Genomic DNA, 14,118 nt, shown 5'->3' with positions numbered 1-14,118 from the left:
GGCTCAGATACCACAGTTCACCGCTTTGGTTTCCAGTCCTACACCACATCTTTTCCTTTACAAAACCATATCACCCACCAGCACCTTGATGATGATCTCCATTTGCCTTTTGACTTTTTGACACGTTGGAAGGATTATATTTCCATTCAGGCTTGGGAAAGCCCTAAAAACCTCTGGAGGAGCTGAAACGTGTTGCTAGTATAGTCCGATTCTCACTTCCTGAGTCCAGTCTCGGATATGAGAAAGAAAACAGATAGATGGACGTTTGTTAAACTACACAGTAAAAAAATGGAGCAAGTGTTGGCTGTGATCCTCTCAGTCATTGCAACCCTCCACAAACTTTATCCACAGTGTCCACTAACAACTTCAGAAACTAACTTTGGTTCTCTCAGTAGGCGCTTGGCTCTCTGACCTTCACAGCCTGGAATTGGCTCTTCAGAAAATGAACCCAGAGTCTATTTTTCCAGCAAGTTAGTGAACACATGAACTCTTTTCATGACTGGAGATCATCAACTTTGCACTTTAATCTCTAGAGCATAAGTCTGAGCATATCTGTAGCCCCTCCAACATCTGTGTTGCCATCTTTCAGCTTAATTTTCCACAAAATTAACCCTGTTCTCCTTCATCTCTATATTCCTCTGAAATTTAAATAGGATGAGCAAGTAATACCTGGCACCCAGGAAAGGTGAACTTCCATGATGAAGTTGAAATAGTCAGCAACCAGCTGTCAGATACAGCCCGATGACTAGTTTGAAGTTAATGTACTCTTGTTAGCCTATTTTTAACATCACAGCTTTGGGACTGTGAAGTGGACACAACACACCTGGCTGTGGTTACAACACAGAGGTGATTAAATAACCTGTGATCAGCTATGACAGATAAGTTCAGATTGCACGATGAATGTTACCTAAATGTTATCCTCCATGTTTACTAATAGAATTAGTGCAATTAAAATGATGTCCTTGTACACTTGTGATGTCTTTCTGTCTCTTTCCATCACTCAAGAAATTGTCCAGATAGTGAAAAGCTAACAGCAACAGTACAGGGTGTACAGTAAAGACCGCTAACTATGGTTGGGGAAATTGTATTTTGATAACTACTGTATAGTATGTAAAAGTATCAGAAAACTGGAAAAGCTAATGTTTATTTGATATACATTGCTGCTATTTTTCACCAGACAGGGTCTATTTAAAGCTTCTTCAATACATCTCAGCCTTCTTTAGGTGATCTGGCTTAACTTACCCTAACAACATAGGTCTTGCTAAGTGGTACTACAATACAGGTTATCTCAGTCAGTCAAAGACTATTTGACTCTGGACATTTATGTGGTTGTGAGAAACGAGCAAAATAAGCATCAGATATTAGATCATACTCATCTCAGATCATAATTCTAGCAGAGTGAAGAGCAACACAGCTACTGCAGTCCAGGCAGAAAGAGCCGACAAAAAACGGAGAAATTCAATCACTTATTCACACAGTGGGCACCACTGTGTGAATAAGTGATTTAATGAGAGGATCAATATAACTGCCACCCTATTAAAGCTCAAGCACATCTGATTTATGATTGTGTACTTGATTAAATGTGTTGCAGTTGTGTCTTTGCGGCATCTGAGAGGATTCAGATTACTCAGGGTTTACTGCTGATTTCTAAGTTTATTTAAGTTTTCTAGTTATTTTAGTGATTGTCCATTCTCTATAATGGACGAGGATATGGCTACGTACCTATTAACATAATATGAGGCAGTTTTGAAAGTTTGATATGCTCTATGCTCATAAACATTGAGACAAACTTTAAAGTCATCAGTCCATTGTAAACATCCCCTCCTCCTTGACAAATATATCTTAAATCAAATCAAATAAAACTTTATTTATAAAGCTCCTTTCATGTCACAGGCAACACAACCCCCCCCCCCCCCCCCCCCCCACACACACACACACACACACACACACCCTTCCCATTCTATACACACATGATTCTCTTATTTCTGTCTCAAACTGAATGATATTATAAAATACTAAAAGTGATAAACATCCAGCCTGATGCTGCTGTGAGGAAACAATATCAGTATCATGGGGTTCGATCCACAGTCCACCCATCTCTTAAGAAAATAGTTCTTAAAAAAAAGTCAAACATTGTGTAGTCAGACTTAGAGGCTGAAAGATTCTCGGTTTTCTTTTGTTTAATAATAAAAAAAAAAAAAACTTAATTTTCAAGGACTGATATTGACTCATACGACTGATGACTGTCTTAGGGCATCACAATATTACTGGCATGCAATTGGTATAAGTCGATAAATACCTCTAGAAATAAATCCTTAAAATCTGAGCAGCCCTTGTAAGGGCTGACAAAAAGTTTAGACCCTATAATGTTTACAAAAACAACAATACTGAAAGTGTATCTTAGTACAAACATTGATTTGTAGAATTTATTTTAATCAGTGACATCATGTTATTATCTCTGTCAAACAGGAGGAAAAAATGGTGAGGCTAGAAATTTCACATTTCTTCTTTGTTTTATTGCATTTTACTCAGACATTTTAACAGAAAAAATATTTTTTAAGCAGGGAATATATTCTCTCTGGTTCCCTGAATGTCCCTAAACACCAAGAACACGAAGATGAACCCCGTTATTGAGGAGTAATCCTTTATTTACTTTGGGCATGTCTTTTTAGGCATCTTTTGTCTGAAAATAGAGCCTGAGATTAAGGGGTTAAATATGAGCCTCTGCCATGACATGCAGATTAGCGTAAAATTTGGCTTACTTCTGACTAATTTTATATGTGCATTAGAAGTGGAAGATCCAGTTTTCCAGTGGAAGTAGGACGATTGATGTTTCAGTTCGCTGGAGTCACTCACACAACATGTATGGATGCACATAGAGTAACAGTACAGAAATACCTTGTATGGTTTCTGTGGCAACAGGCAGGATGACGGTAGGCAGAGGAAGAGAGTTCTTGTGGCAAAGTGACAACACAGCGATGAAATCTGGCCCACCTGTCACTCACCAGGAATAGGAGTCATGCAGTGAAGAGAAAATATGGGACCTGGAGTGTCCAACTTCTTGAAACATAAACATGACGGCCAATAAAGATTCACACTGTGAGCAATTTCCAGAAAACATCAGAAATGAGGCTGGACTGTTCAGACGTGAAGCTTTTACCCTGACCTGGCAAAACACACACACCAACACTCATTACAGTGTGCTTCCAACTCTACTGATCAATACAAACAGGTCACATTTTCTGCCTGGATAATGACATATTTAATGACCTCTCTCACACACTCTTTTCCTATCTCTTTATCACAAGCATTGACCCGACACACACACACCCTCTTTCTCCCAGAACACACACTGACACTGCAGAGCTAAAACGCATATTAATTATTTTTATGAACAAAAATCTCATCTTTCCAAACTGTTCCTTCCACATCTGTTTCATTAAATGCCTCAGAGTAGTTTGTCTTGTTTTCATGTGAACATACTGAAATGTGTGTACGCAGCTAGGCATGTATGTGGCTGTATGGATGACTTTCGAGTAGTGGGAAGGTGTGTATGTGCCTGAATGATACATCACAGATTGTCATGAAGTATTTCTGGGTCAGCTGCAGGAGCGAGCCGAGGGTTATGGAGGAAAAACTGATTATTTTGCTGTCGCTGACAGTAAATCAATACACCTCAACACACCCGCATACTAATTCTCTTCATCTATATAAACAACAAACACAAGCATATCAGATGCTTGGCTTATGAATGCACTTTATAACTACATTACTCTGTCCATACAAACACACCATGTCTCCAGGACCTTCTCAATTAAGGAACACACACACACATGCACAGTGAGTTTGGGCTCATGGCCTCCTGAGGGGGCTGGTGGGCATGGTTGATTGACCCTGCCTCACCAATCTGCCCAGCTTTCTGCCAGAAAATCAACCAATTAAAAGATGCAGGCACCACAGCAGCAAAGAGGAGGGAAGAGAGGAGGGTGTTAACAGCAGCTGCCATGCTGAATTTGGAAGCAGCTGCAAGGCGCTAACCTGAAAATGCAGCACAGTCAAGATCAGTCTCAAGTTCTAACAGAAAGAGATTCTGGAGCCTGTATTTCATGTCTTACATGCTTAGCTCATTAAATGATATTAATTAGCTGTGTGCAATACGACAGACCAATTTTACATATGGTGACATCAGATCTTTCTCACAAATAAGCTAATTAAGCTTAGTGCTGAAAAGACATTTTGCACATTCATGTGGATAATTTTATGTTTAAAACTGCTCTTAAGCTGTGTAAAAAACTGTGAAGCTGAATAAAGATAAAAAACATAAAAAATGAAGGATATAGGGTGTTTTGTCTAAGAATTAGAATAATAGGGGTATTGAATCTACACATATAACACACATAGCAAAAAAAAAACAAAAAAAACATCCTCAGATTGGGGTGGGGGGGTATACACTTCACCTTCAACTGATCACTTGATTTTATCAACAGCCATTTCTACTACATGTCAAGCTTCTGTCCTAAGAGGAAGGTTTGCACAGACTGCCTGATAGCAGCAGAAGCCAGTCTCTTCCACAGCGTTAGCTGCAGGGGAACGGGAATAACAGGAGAACTTGAGAAACTCTGCCAGTCTCCTCGCACTTCATCCTAGAAGCCAGGGTATGCAACAAGTATTAATGCACCTAAATGTCACAAAACTTCTTGGATTAAACTGATATTAAAAAGAATAACCTGAAGACATTGAAACTTATTATTTTCCTGTTGCTACATCGACAAAAGCACATTGTAATTCATGTGCTTAGAAATATAAAGTCACAGCTAACCATAAGTTCCATTCCAAAAGCAACACCTATCCATTTGCTACCCGCTTAATCAATTTCAGTGTTACAGGGGGGGTGGAGCGTCTCCCAGCTGCTAAAAGATAAAAGACGGAAAACACCCCGGATGAGTCATTGATGCAATCCTATTAAAAATACCAGTGGACACAGAAGCTTAGATACACACGAGTGGTCACTCTGGAATCAGAAATGCATCTTCCATGTTTCACCTGCATGGAACCCGGTGAGAACTCAAGCAGGAACAGAGAGAACATGCCCACTCCACACAGAAAGGAACAGCTAAGATTTAAACAGGGAACTTTCTTGCTGTGAGGAGATGGTGAAAATCCCCACACCACCAAGGAACCCCCATCAAAACCCACTCTTACTTACATATGTTGGGAAAACTCGGGCGCCTCATCGTTGACATTGGCCATCCTGATCCGTACGGTCGTCGTGCCTGTGCGGGGGACCTCCCCCTTGTCAACAGCCATGACCACAAACTCGTACAGGTGATTATTTCTCTCGTAATCCAGAGGCCCGGCAGGGAAGATGGTCCCATGAGGGGAAATGGTGAAATCTGGACTCAGGGTGTAATAGGTCAACTCTGCGTTCTCCTCTGAGTCACAGTCATTGGCTGACACTAAAGATGAAAAGAAGAGAAAAAAGAGGTTTGAAGATCGAACAGAAACAATACTGGGTACGCTATAACTGCATGGATGTTGAATTTTCACATCCTCAACAAGTTTGAAGACAAAACCCGAACAAACAGGCTTCAGATCTATTATTGCTTCCATAAATATGATTACCTGCACAAAATAAACCCACAGAATTTATTTACATAAACTGAAAGAATGGATGAAAAATACTTTGAAAGTTATAATGTGAGAACTTTAACTAAAATTAGAGGTGAACTATATATTGAGTTCTATTCTAATCTCTTATTTTAAGACCAACTCTTATTAAAAAATAATCAATAATTCCAAAACTATTTGCAGAAAAAAATTATGTTGGAAAAGTTATGCTGAAGACGTGTGGTTTCATAGCACAAGGGGAGAGCCCGTTATTTGCACAGCATGCAATGAGAGGATCATCATTTTGCAACTTTTCTCCTCCTGCATCACACATTGGGAATCCATAAAACCCGAACTCACTTGGCTACAAATTGATTGCCTTGCTAAAACTGAAAAGACCACCAGGGATTTGAATAAGCATATTTTACACTAACAAGAACATTTCACCATTTCAAAAGCTCAATTCTCCAATTCACCTTACATTGCATTTACCTCATGTGCTCATTCACAAAAAGCACCACACATACATACACGTGAATAATGTATGCACAAACACAAGACAAAAAACAACTAGTGATGTTTGTTTCAGCTAACAAGCTAATTTTTTTATCGCCATGAAGCCTTGGGGAACTCTAAACAGCTTTAAATTAATTTGTTAGAGGGGAATTAAAAGCCTGCAAAACTAAACTTTAGTTCATCAGTTATTTCAGGAAAATCTCATTTTATGTGAACATAGTTTAACAGATTTTTAAGTGCTGTTACAATAAGCGAAACATTTGTTGCTCCTGTGTTTTATCATTCTGGATAAGCACCAAACTACTAGAATCAGTTAAGAGCGAAATGATAAACCATTGCCATTTTCAGTCATGGGATTCTTAAAATGATTGGTTTCAGAAAAGTTTGTTAAAGAAATAGAGCTGTGTCAAGTGGATGTTATTTTTCTTTCTCAATAATGTTCCTCATTTTCTATGATGTTTCCTTTTCAGGCCAGAAACTGAGTCTCTTGCAGGAATCCAGCACAGCTATAACAAAAATGTAACAGCAGTGCTTAAAGGCTCAAACTAGAAGCAGAGGAATCACATACAGGAAGTCAAAATAAGAAAGGCTGGGATGTGTGACGGCAGGAAGAGTAAAGACTATCTGGTGAGCAGAGGCTGAACAAGACGTGAGGTTAGTGAGTCTAACGGGAGACAAATGAGTTCTCAAGATGGCGCGGGTGTATGTGGCTGCTCTTCTGTTGCTCATTGTCTTTTGTGAGGTGACCTTGGGTCTTGAAAGGCGCCTTGAAATAAAATTTATTATTATTATTATTATTATTAAATGATGCAGAAATCTGTCAGGAAAAACAGAATAATGGCCTGAGCTCAGTAATGTAACAACACATTAGAAAAGGAAGCGGGTAATGACACGGGCTAACACAGACAGCCAAATAAGGCTGATTATAACTTGTTTTTTGTTTTTTAAATAACCTCTGTGTGATTGAAGCAGGTAAAAAAATCTGTAGAGTTCAAATAAGTTCATTTGTCTTCTTTCTTCTGATATTCATTTCAGTGTTTCTTTTGCCAGACAAAGTTTAGATAGAAAAGGTTTGTTTTGTATCTTGACGTCTTTGTATCTTTAACTGGCGTGTTTCTCAGAAACATCATCTGACCGCTGTAACGTGTCATTTATCAGCTGTTATTCCTTTGTCTCTGCTTCAGTTATTACACCACATGGCAACACAAAAATAACCAGAGCAGCAACAAACAAACAAACAATGCATTAAGGAGGCAATAGAAATCAGGAAGCGAGGAAAAGATGCCATCACGAAGGAGCTTTCATGCTCACACACACCTAGGACTCTACTCCAGAGTCAGTCAGACGACGAGGGGCGTGGCCAACCTGATGAACCAGGCAGGACTATCAGCTGATAAACGACATGTCACAGCTGTGAGATGGAAACCTGCAGACGCCAGTCAAACCACATCGAGGTAGAAAACATCTACTACCTAAACTTTATCTGAAAAAAGTAACAGTGAAAAATAAATAAATCCGTAACTAAACACATCAAACCTATTCTATTCTATTCTATTCTATTCTATTCTATTCTACAGTCATTTAGCAGACGCTTTTATCTAAAGCAACTTACATTTGAGAGTAAGAACAACACAAGCACAAATTCAAACAAGATGGGACGTCATAATTAAGTTGTAGTCAGACTGCTGTGAGTCCAGTTGGACCCAGGTGTTGTCATGTAGTGCTAGAGGCAGTGCATATTATATATATATCCACCTTCATTTACCTCCAAGCTTGAGTACTTGCTTTGCATCCTAACAGGCTATGATTGAGATGAAGTTTATAGTGACCACCAGTTATTTAGGACAAATCCGGGTTGATATGGGCAGAGCAAACTTGGATCACGGACCCCAAACAACTGTTAGAAATATAGCGGCTGGCCTTCATAAAAACATAAATGTGAACAGAATGGGAACCAAAGAAATCAAAACTGGCTTGTTTTCTTGTATAAACAACTTGTGTATCAACTTTCCCATCACGGGTTGGAGTAAACAAAGACTGAACGTGCAGCTAACTGAGAGCTGCAGGTCTATTACACTGTATTCTAACTATACTTGCCAGCATGGGTGTGTTGTTTAAATAATTTCCCACAACTTGTGTATCATTATTATTAGTAGTAGCAGTAATATTATTTACTACAAAATCAAACTATGCCATGTGTTAACAATTTAAATAAGACAGATGTTTCATATTTCTCTATTAAATTAATTAAAAGCATCAGTGCAGGTGGGAAAAATATCACTTTCCCTTTTTGTTGTTAGATGAGGAAATTGTAACGTACAACTAAAATAATTTCAAATGAAATAAGGAAATGACCATTTTTAAACTGGTGACATTGTTTTATATGACTTACTACAGTGTTTGTCATGTTGGTTATTTAGATTTATTTCAGCGGTACATGTTGGAAAAGGTGAATTTATAGGAGTTTGCCATGCACCAACGTGCTGCTTACAAAGACTGACAGTTTTCTGAACAGCAGCTGAAATGCAGCAGCTTTGCTGTTGGAAAGTGATGAACTACCTCTCATCCATTGATGATGGGTAGAAAATGAACTGTAATACCAGTGTCTGCCCAGAATCTAATTGCATTCTGCAGCCAAGCACATGTCACATGAGTCAATATTTAATTTACTAAGTACAGATCTACTCCTCGGATCACTGTTTGAGCATTTCTTCAGTAAATCCCTTTGTAACCTTGCATCAGCTTCGTTGTGCTGCATTGCTACGTGGAACAGAGTGAAGAAGTAGGGCACTATACATTTTTGGACACATCTCCAACATCTTTCTAGAATATCAGTGTGCTAGAAAGTATTTGTATTGAGGGTAGAAACTGTAGGATCCTCAGATCGCTATGGGAAGTAAGATAAGTGACTTACTTGGTAGTGCAGCTTGTTTTTTTTTTTTTGTTTTTGTTTTTTTCCGTCCCTCTCCCATTCCCTCTTCCCCAGCTGGATCACATGCATTTGTCCACTTTTATGATGGAACTGATTATGGGATTACAAGCACATGGTTTAGCAAAATGAAGCTGAAAGCCAATTTTATCCTGCTAATTATTTTTTTAAACTTAATACTTTTCCTTTTAACTCATTTAATTAAGTAAGAGGAAAATTTTCCATATCAGAAGGACGGCTGCTCAGAGACGGATTGGGGAAAATTAACTGCATTACTTGGGCATTCCTTTAAGAATGTTTGCTCAGGATTTCTCACATTTAATGAGAAAACTGGAGATATTTTTGGCGAAGGTGCCCTTTATAAGACGTTTTCCACCTCACTAAATTTAACAACTTGTTTTGTTTAAATTTGAAAAGTTCAAACTCTCAAGTTTCTAGGATACACTTACAGTTTTTATTATTATATCCAACACATTTTTTTAGGAGAACTTTTTTTTTTATTTTATGTTTTTTCTGGTGTGCTTTTATTTATTTTTCCCCTGTTTACAGATTCATGAATAACCCTTTCCACAATTATGGCCAAACACGTATGCACATGGGTGAGTACGCACATTGCAGCGCAGGAGGGGGAAATTTCTCACCTCCCTTGATGCACCTGTTGATGGCAGAAAGCTCAGCGCCTGCTGCACCTCCCACTTCATACATATTACTCCATCCAGTCACTTATTTTCTCTCACAAGTGATGGTGATATGATTTATTTAATGGCCATTTTACTGAGCTAACTGGATTTATTCCACCCAATCTTTTTTTAAAAAATAAAAGTTGCACAATATTTTGTTCTGTGGTTCTTTAACAGTCTTGTATCATAATTGTTAGGAAGAGGTAAAAGCATCACTTCAGAGCTTTGATAGATTTTCTTACTTTGGAGTCCCCTAACAAAGGCTAATTTAACATCCATCTTGCATCCCGAAGCTCTTTTCAGCAAGTAGACATCATTCTGACAGAATAGCCAGAGTTTTTTGGCTTCTTGCATTAGCTTGTGTACTGCTCACTTTTTGGGTCAGAATATTTTCCAACATCCTCTTTGTTGGTATGACAACTGGAGATGGGAGATCTGTACAAGGAAATTGTGTTGCTCTGGTTGTGCTTCGCTATAAACAAAGATATATATTTATAATTATCTTTTTATTGTAAATGGTGCTATCTGGACATGATTGATTTGGGGGAATAAGGAGGAATCTGCACATGCAGTTCTTAAAGCAGCAGTACGAAACTTTTACATGTTCTTACAGAAGCACCTCCCTGACGACGGCTAATTCAGCGTCCATGTTACATCTTCTCTCTTCTCTGAGCTTTCTCCAGCCAGCAAAAGTCTGATGTGAGTCAGCATTGTGTCATCTCTTACTCTGTCACTTTCCTTCTTTTCCTTGCTTCCTCTCATAATGTCCTCTGGTTGTTTTGACCGTGCCTCGTGGCTGTTTTTGCTTAGAAATGCAAGTGTGTTGATATTCTTAGTCTCATAAAGAGTTTGTCATGTCACCTGATGTAAAAGCACTGCTCATTTTGGTCAAAATTCATAAAAGTTTTGCATTGCAAGCTGGATTGGTCTTATAAAACACATGAAAAACCTTTGTTTTAGTTTAATGTATTATGGGTGATACACTATCAATTCAGTGGATAACAATTTCACAAATTCTACCACAAATTTGATTCAGTTTAGGAATGAAACATTGATGGGGTAATATCAGATATTGATTTAACAGTTACCTTCATATCGAATCACAAAAGAACTAAAATCTGTCTCTATTTATTATTTTTAGGCTCAATCAGACATTTAAACAATAAAACAAATCTGTTGAGTAAAAATGAACTGTACCCAATTAAAATGAAATTAAAAAATCTTACAGTAAAGAAGACTGAAAGAGTAAGACTGTCAAAAATAACACGTTAACGGCATCTAATTTATGTAATTAACTGCCTTAATATTTTTTAAGCCATTTAATGCATGCGCAGCATTACAAGCCCCAGACAGCCATCATTCAGTTCAACACTGGAGTGTCGAGATGAAGAGACAAGATGGAACAAGATCACACCCACACTTTTCCTGGTGAGAGGGCTCAACGCCACTTTTCCCACATCTTTTAAAAAAAAAAATTCCTGTAGTTTTAAAGAAATGTCGCTGCTGCTCTGTCCTCTCTGTGTCAGCGCTGCGTCTCCACTCCTCCTGCCTCTCCTGTTGTTACATGAATCACGACGGCTGTGGGTGATCAGCTGATTGGCATTTTTGTCTCTTCTCTGTTGTGTTTGATTATAGTTCAGCTGAGGAGGAGGAAACTAGCGGTTTATGCTTCACCCGCACATATTTATATACCCAAATGCATTGTTTTTGGCAGAACCCTTCTCTAACAGAGTAGCTGACAGGTGGTACAAAGAATTTACACTTCAGCTATGCAGGGGCGGGTCTAGAAAAGTTTTGATGGGGGGCCAGGCAGGGGCACAGGCCAGGAAAAGAGGGGACTCAAATTATACCTCTTTTTTTTTGTTTGTTTGTTTAGATGTTTTTAACATATTGAAACTATTAACGATTATTAAAATTAAAGTGATCATCTAATGCAGTGATTTCCAGCCTATTTTCAATGAGGACCCCCTTCAAGCATATACAAAAAAAAAACATGGACCCCCTGCCCTACTCCATGCTGAAACCCTGCTTGGTTTTATGCTTTCAAAAGTGAGATCCTCACCATAAATACTGCAATCTAGCAGAGTCATGTCCTTCAATAAACACAAAGTTAAATTAACAACAGATAGCCTTACTTTTTCTGTTTCTTAAAATATGGACAATGTGTGGACATTAGTCACAATAGCTGTGAATGTTTAAAGCCTCAGGGACCCCCCGTGTGCTCGGACCCCAGGTTGGGAACCAGTCATCTAATGTAAAGTGAGGAAAAATTTGTAACAGCCAGTTATATTTATTACTAACAGATGTTACTTGCTGCATTGTAGGATTGTTATTATTCCTGCTCAGACAATGATCAAAAGGAAAACATGTTTTTATCCAGATCATCAGTTTCTTCATCAATGTTGGCTGTTTAACTTCAGTCATCACGTCTGCTGGTTTTATGACCGTGGAGAAAGTTGGTGAGAAGACGCTGTATGAATACTCGATTATCATTTAGAACATGGTAGAGATGATTTAGAACAGCATAAAGAACTACGTAACATTTACTGATCCTTGGACATCTGACATTCACCCAGGAAAAGTTCAGTTAACAAAAATATTTGTAGTATTGGCTCTTTCTGTTCATACAATACAGTAAAAAATGGGCAAATCTCAGGCATTGTCACGATCATCATGATTAATTAATTTGTAAGCCGTGATTAATCAGTAAAGTCTTAAGAATTTGACAGCCCAATGATAATGTAAGTTTCCATTTGTAGACACTAAAGCAGGAGATTGTATACACCATTTTTTTTTTTTTTTTTTTTGTTTTAGATTTGATTTAATTTGATTAGATTAGATTACATTTCGTTAGGTTAAATTTTATTGTTATTGCACCTGTACAGGTACAAGGCAACAAAATGCCCTTTAACATCTAACCAGAGGTGATAAAAAAAGAAAAGCATTAAGTGCAGATATAATCAATAATAAATTAACAGTATGCACATAGTATGTAAGTAATTTACAAGTGATTCACGGAGTGTGTACTATGTACATATTATACAGATGGATCTGTGCGTAGTAGCAGTAGTAGTGTGTGTGTTTGTGTGTATGTGTGTGTGTGTGTGTGTGTGTGTGTGTGTGTGTGTGCAGGACAGTCCAGTGGCACAACTTTAGTAGAGTACAGTCTTGATCGGAGAAGGAATGGGGAGGTGTGGGGTGTGAAGTGGTGTGCAGGTCCTTGTCCGGAAGCTCCTGAAGCGCCTGCCTGATGAGAGGAGGGAAACAGTCTATGGACAGGGTGGGAGGAGTCCTTAAGTATGCTGCCAGCTCGATGCGGACAGCATCTGGATGTTCTTAATGGCTGGAGTGACTTGCGCTCTGTGATAGAGCAGCTTCCATATCAGACTGTCACACAGTTTGTTATGATGCTCTCAATCACACAGCAGTAAAAGTTCATCAGGAGGACTGAAGGTGGTTCTTAGTCAGTGTCCTTAGGAAGAACAGGTGCTGTTGGTGTTAGTGGTCCAGGACAGCTCTGCTGAGATGAGGGAAGGATCAATTCAGGAAGCGTCTGACTGTCAGCAGAAGGACTGAGGAGCAACAACCTATCTAGCGGAAGTCAGCTGCAATGGCCTTGTGGGGCTTTCACCTAAGCGCTTCCTGAAAGACATCGGCTTCTTAAAAACAAAAGCTCGGAAAGCCCTGAAAGACTTCTCTGAAGAAGTGGAGAAAGGGAGCTTTTGGCTGTGGTTCTGGAGAAGAGACAAGAGCTGGGGAACTAGAACAGCCACATAGAAGAACCTGAATACCAAAATCCAGCTGCAGGCAGCAGCAGGGACACATCCTAGTCCGCTGCCCCACCATCCTGAGATGTACTGGAAGTAAAGGGGGCCAAACATCAGTGAAGGATGGCATCCAGCAGCTGGCATTTAGGCATCAGCGGAGGGGCAACAAGGAGAATTGCTAAGCAACTCATCTCAAAATCACACCATCAATCCATCGCACGACCAAACAACTGTAGTTATTTACAGGTACCAACAAATAAGAGAAAAACAAACTATTATTACATTCATAAGTTTTTCCTCAAGAGTTCACTAATTTGGTATAACAAATTTTTCATTTATTTACTTTTTTTTAATCAAATTGTTTACAGTATTTAGTGACAACGAGAGCATTGTGGAGGATGGAGATGATGATGATACCTACCAGCAAGACAACTGCACAAAGTAGAAAAACAGCGAGTTTTCTGCCTGGAGTCAAAGTTAATTAGCATTCTCACTGAGGTATCAGAGCTGTCATTAATAATTAAGATGCTGCATGTGCTGTTCTAATTCCACACATTGTTTTTCTTGATCATTCTCATTTTTAGCCTGCAGCTAGTAGACCTGTTTGTAGGTTATAGTT

At 38.8% G+C, this 14,118-nt stretch overlaps 1 protein-coding gene across 1 annotated transcript in view; it reads right to left on the bottom strand.

The window, feature by feature from the left end:
- si:ch211-186j3.6 (neural-cadherin) overlaps positions 1-14,118 on the bottom strand; it is a 384,844-nt gene that overhangs the window by 231,340 nt on the left and 139,386 nt on the right. Inside the window, exon 6 of the mRNA XM_041985518.1 lies at positions 5,207-5,456. Coding sequence (XP_041841452.1) covers positions 5,207-5,456 — 250 coding nt within the window. The remainder of the gene's footprint in view (positions 1-5,206; positions 5,457-14,118) is intronic.

The sequence above is a fragment of the Melanotaenia boesemani genome, chromosome 1 (genome assembly GCF_017639745.1).
Source record: "Melanotaenia boesemani isolate fMelBoe1 chromosome 1, fMelBoe1.pri, whole genome shotgun sequence".
NCBI classification, from domain to species: domain Eukaryota; kingdom Metazoa; phylum Chordata; class Actinopteri; order Atheriniformes; family Melanotaeniidae; genus Melanotaenia; species Melanotaenia boesemani.
The sequence above is the reverse complement of the archived record's forward strand: the minus strand, read 5'-3'. Positions and strand labels throughout refer to the sequence as shown.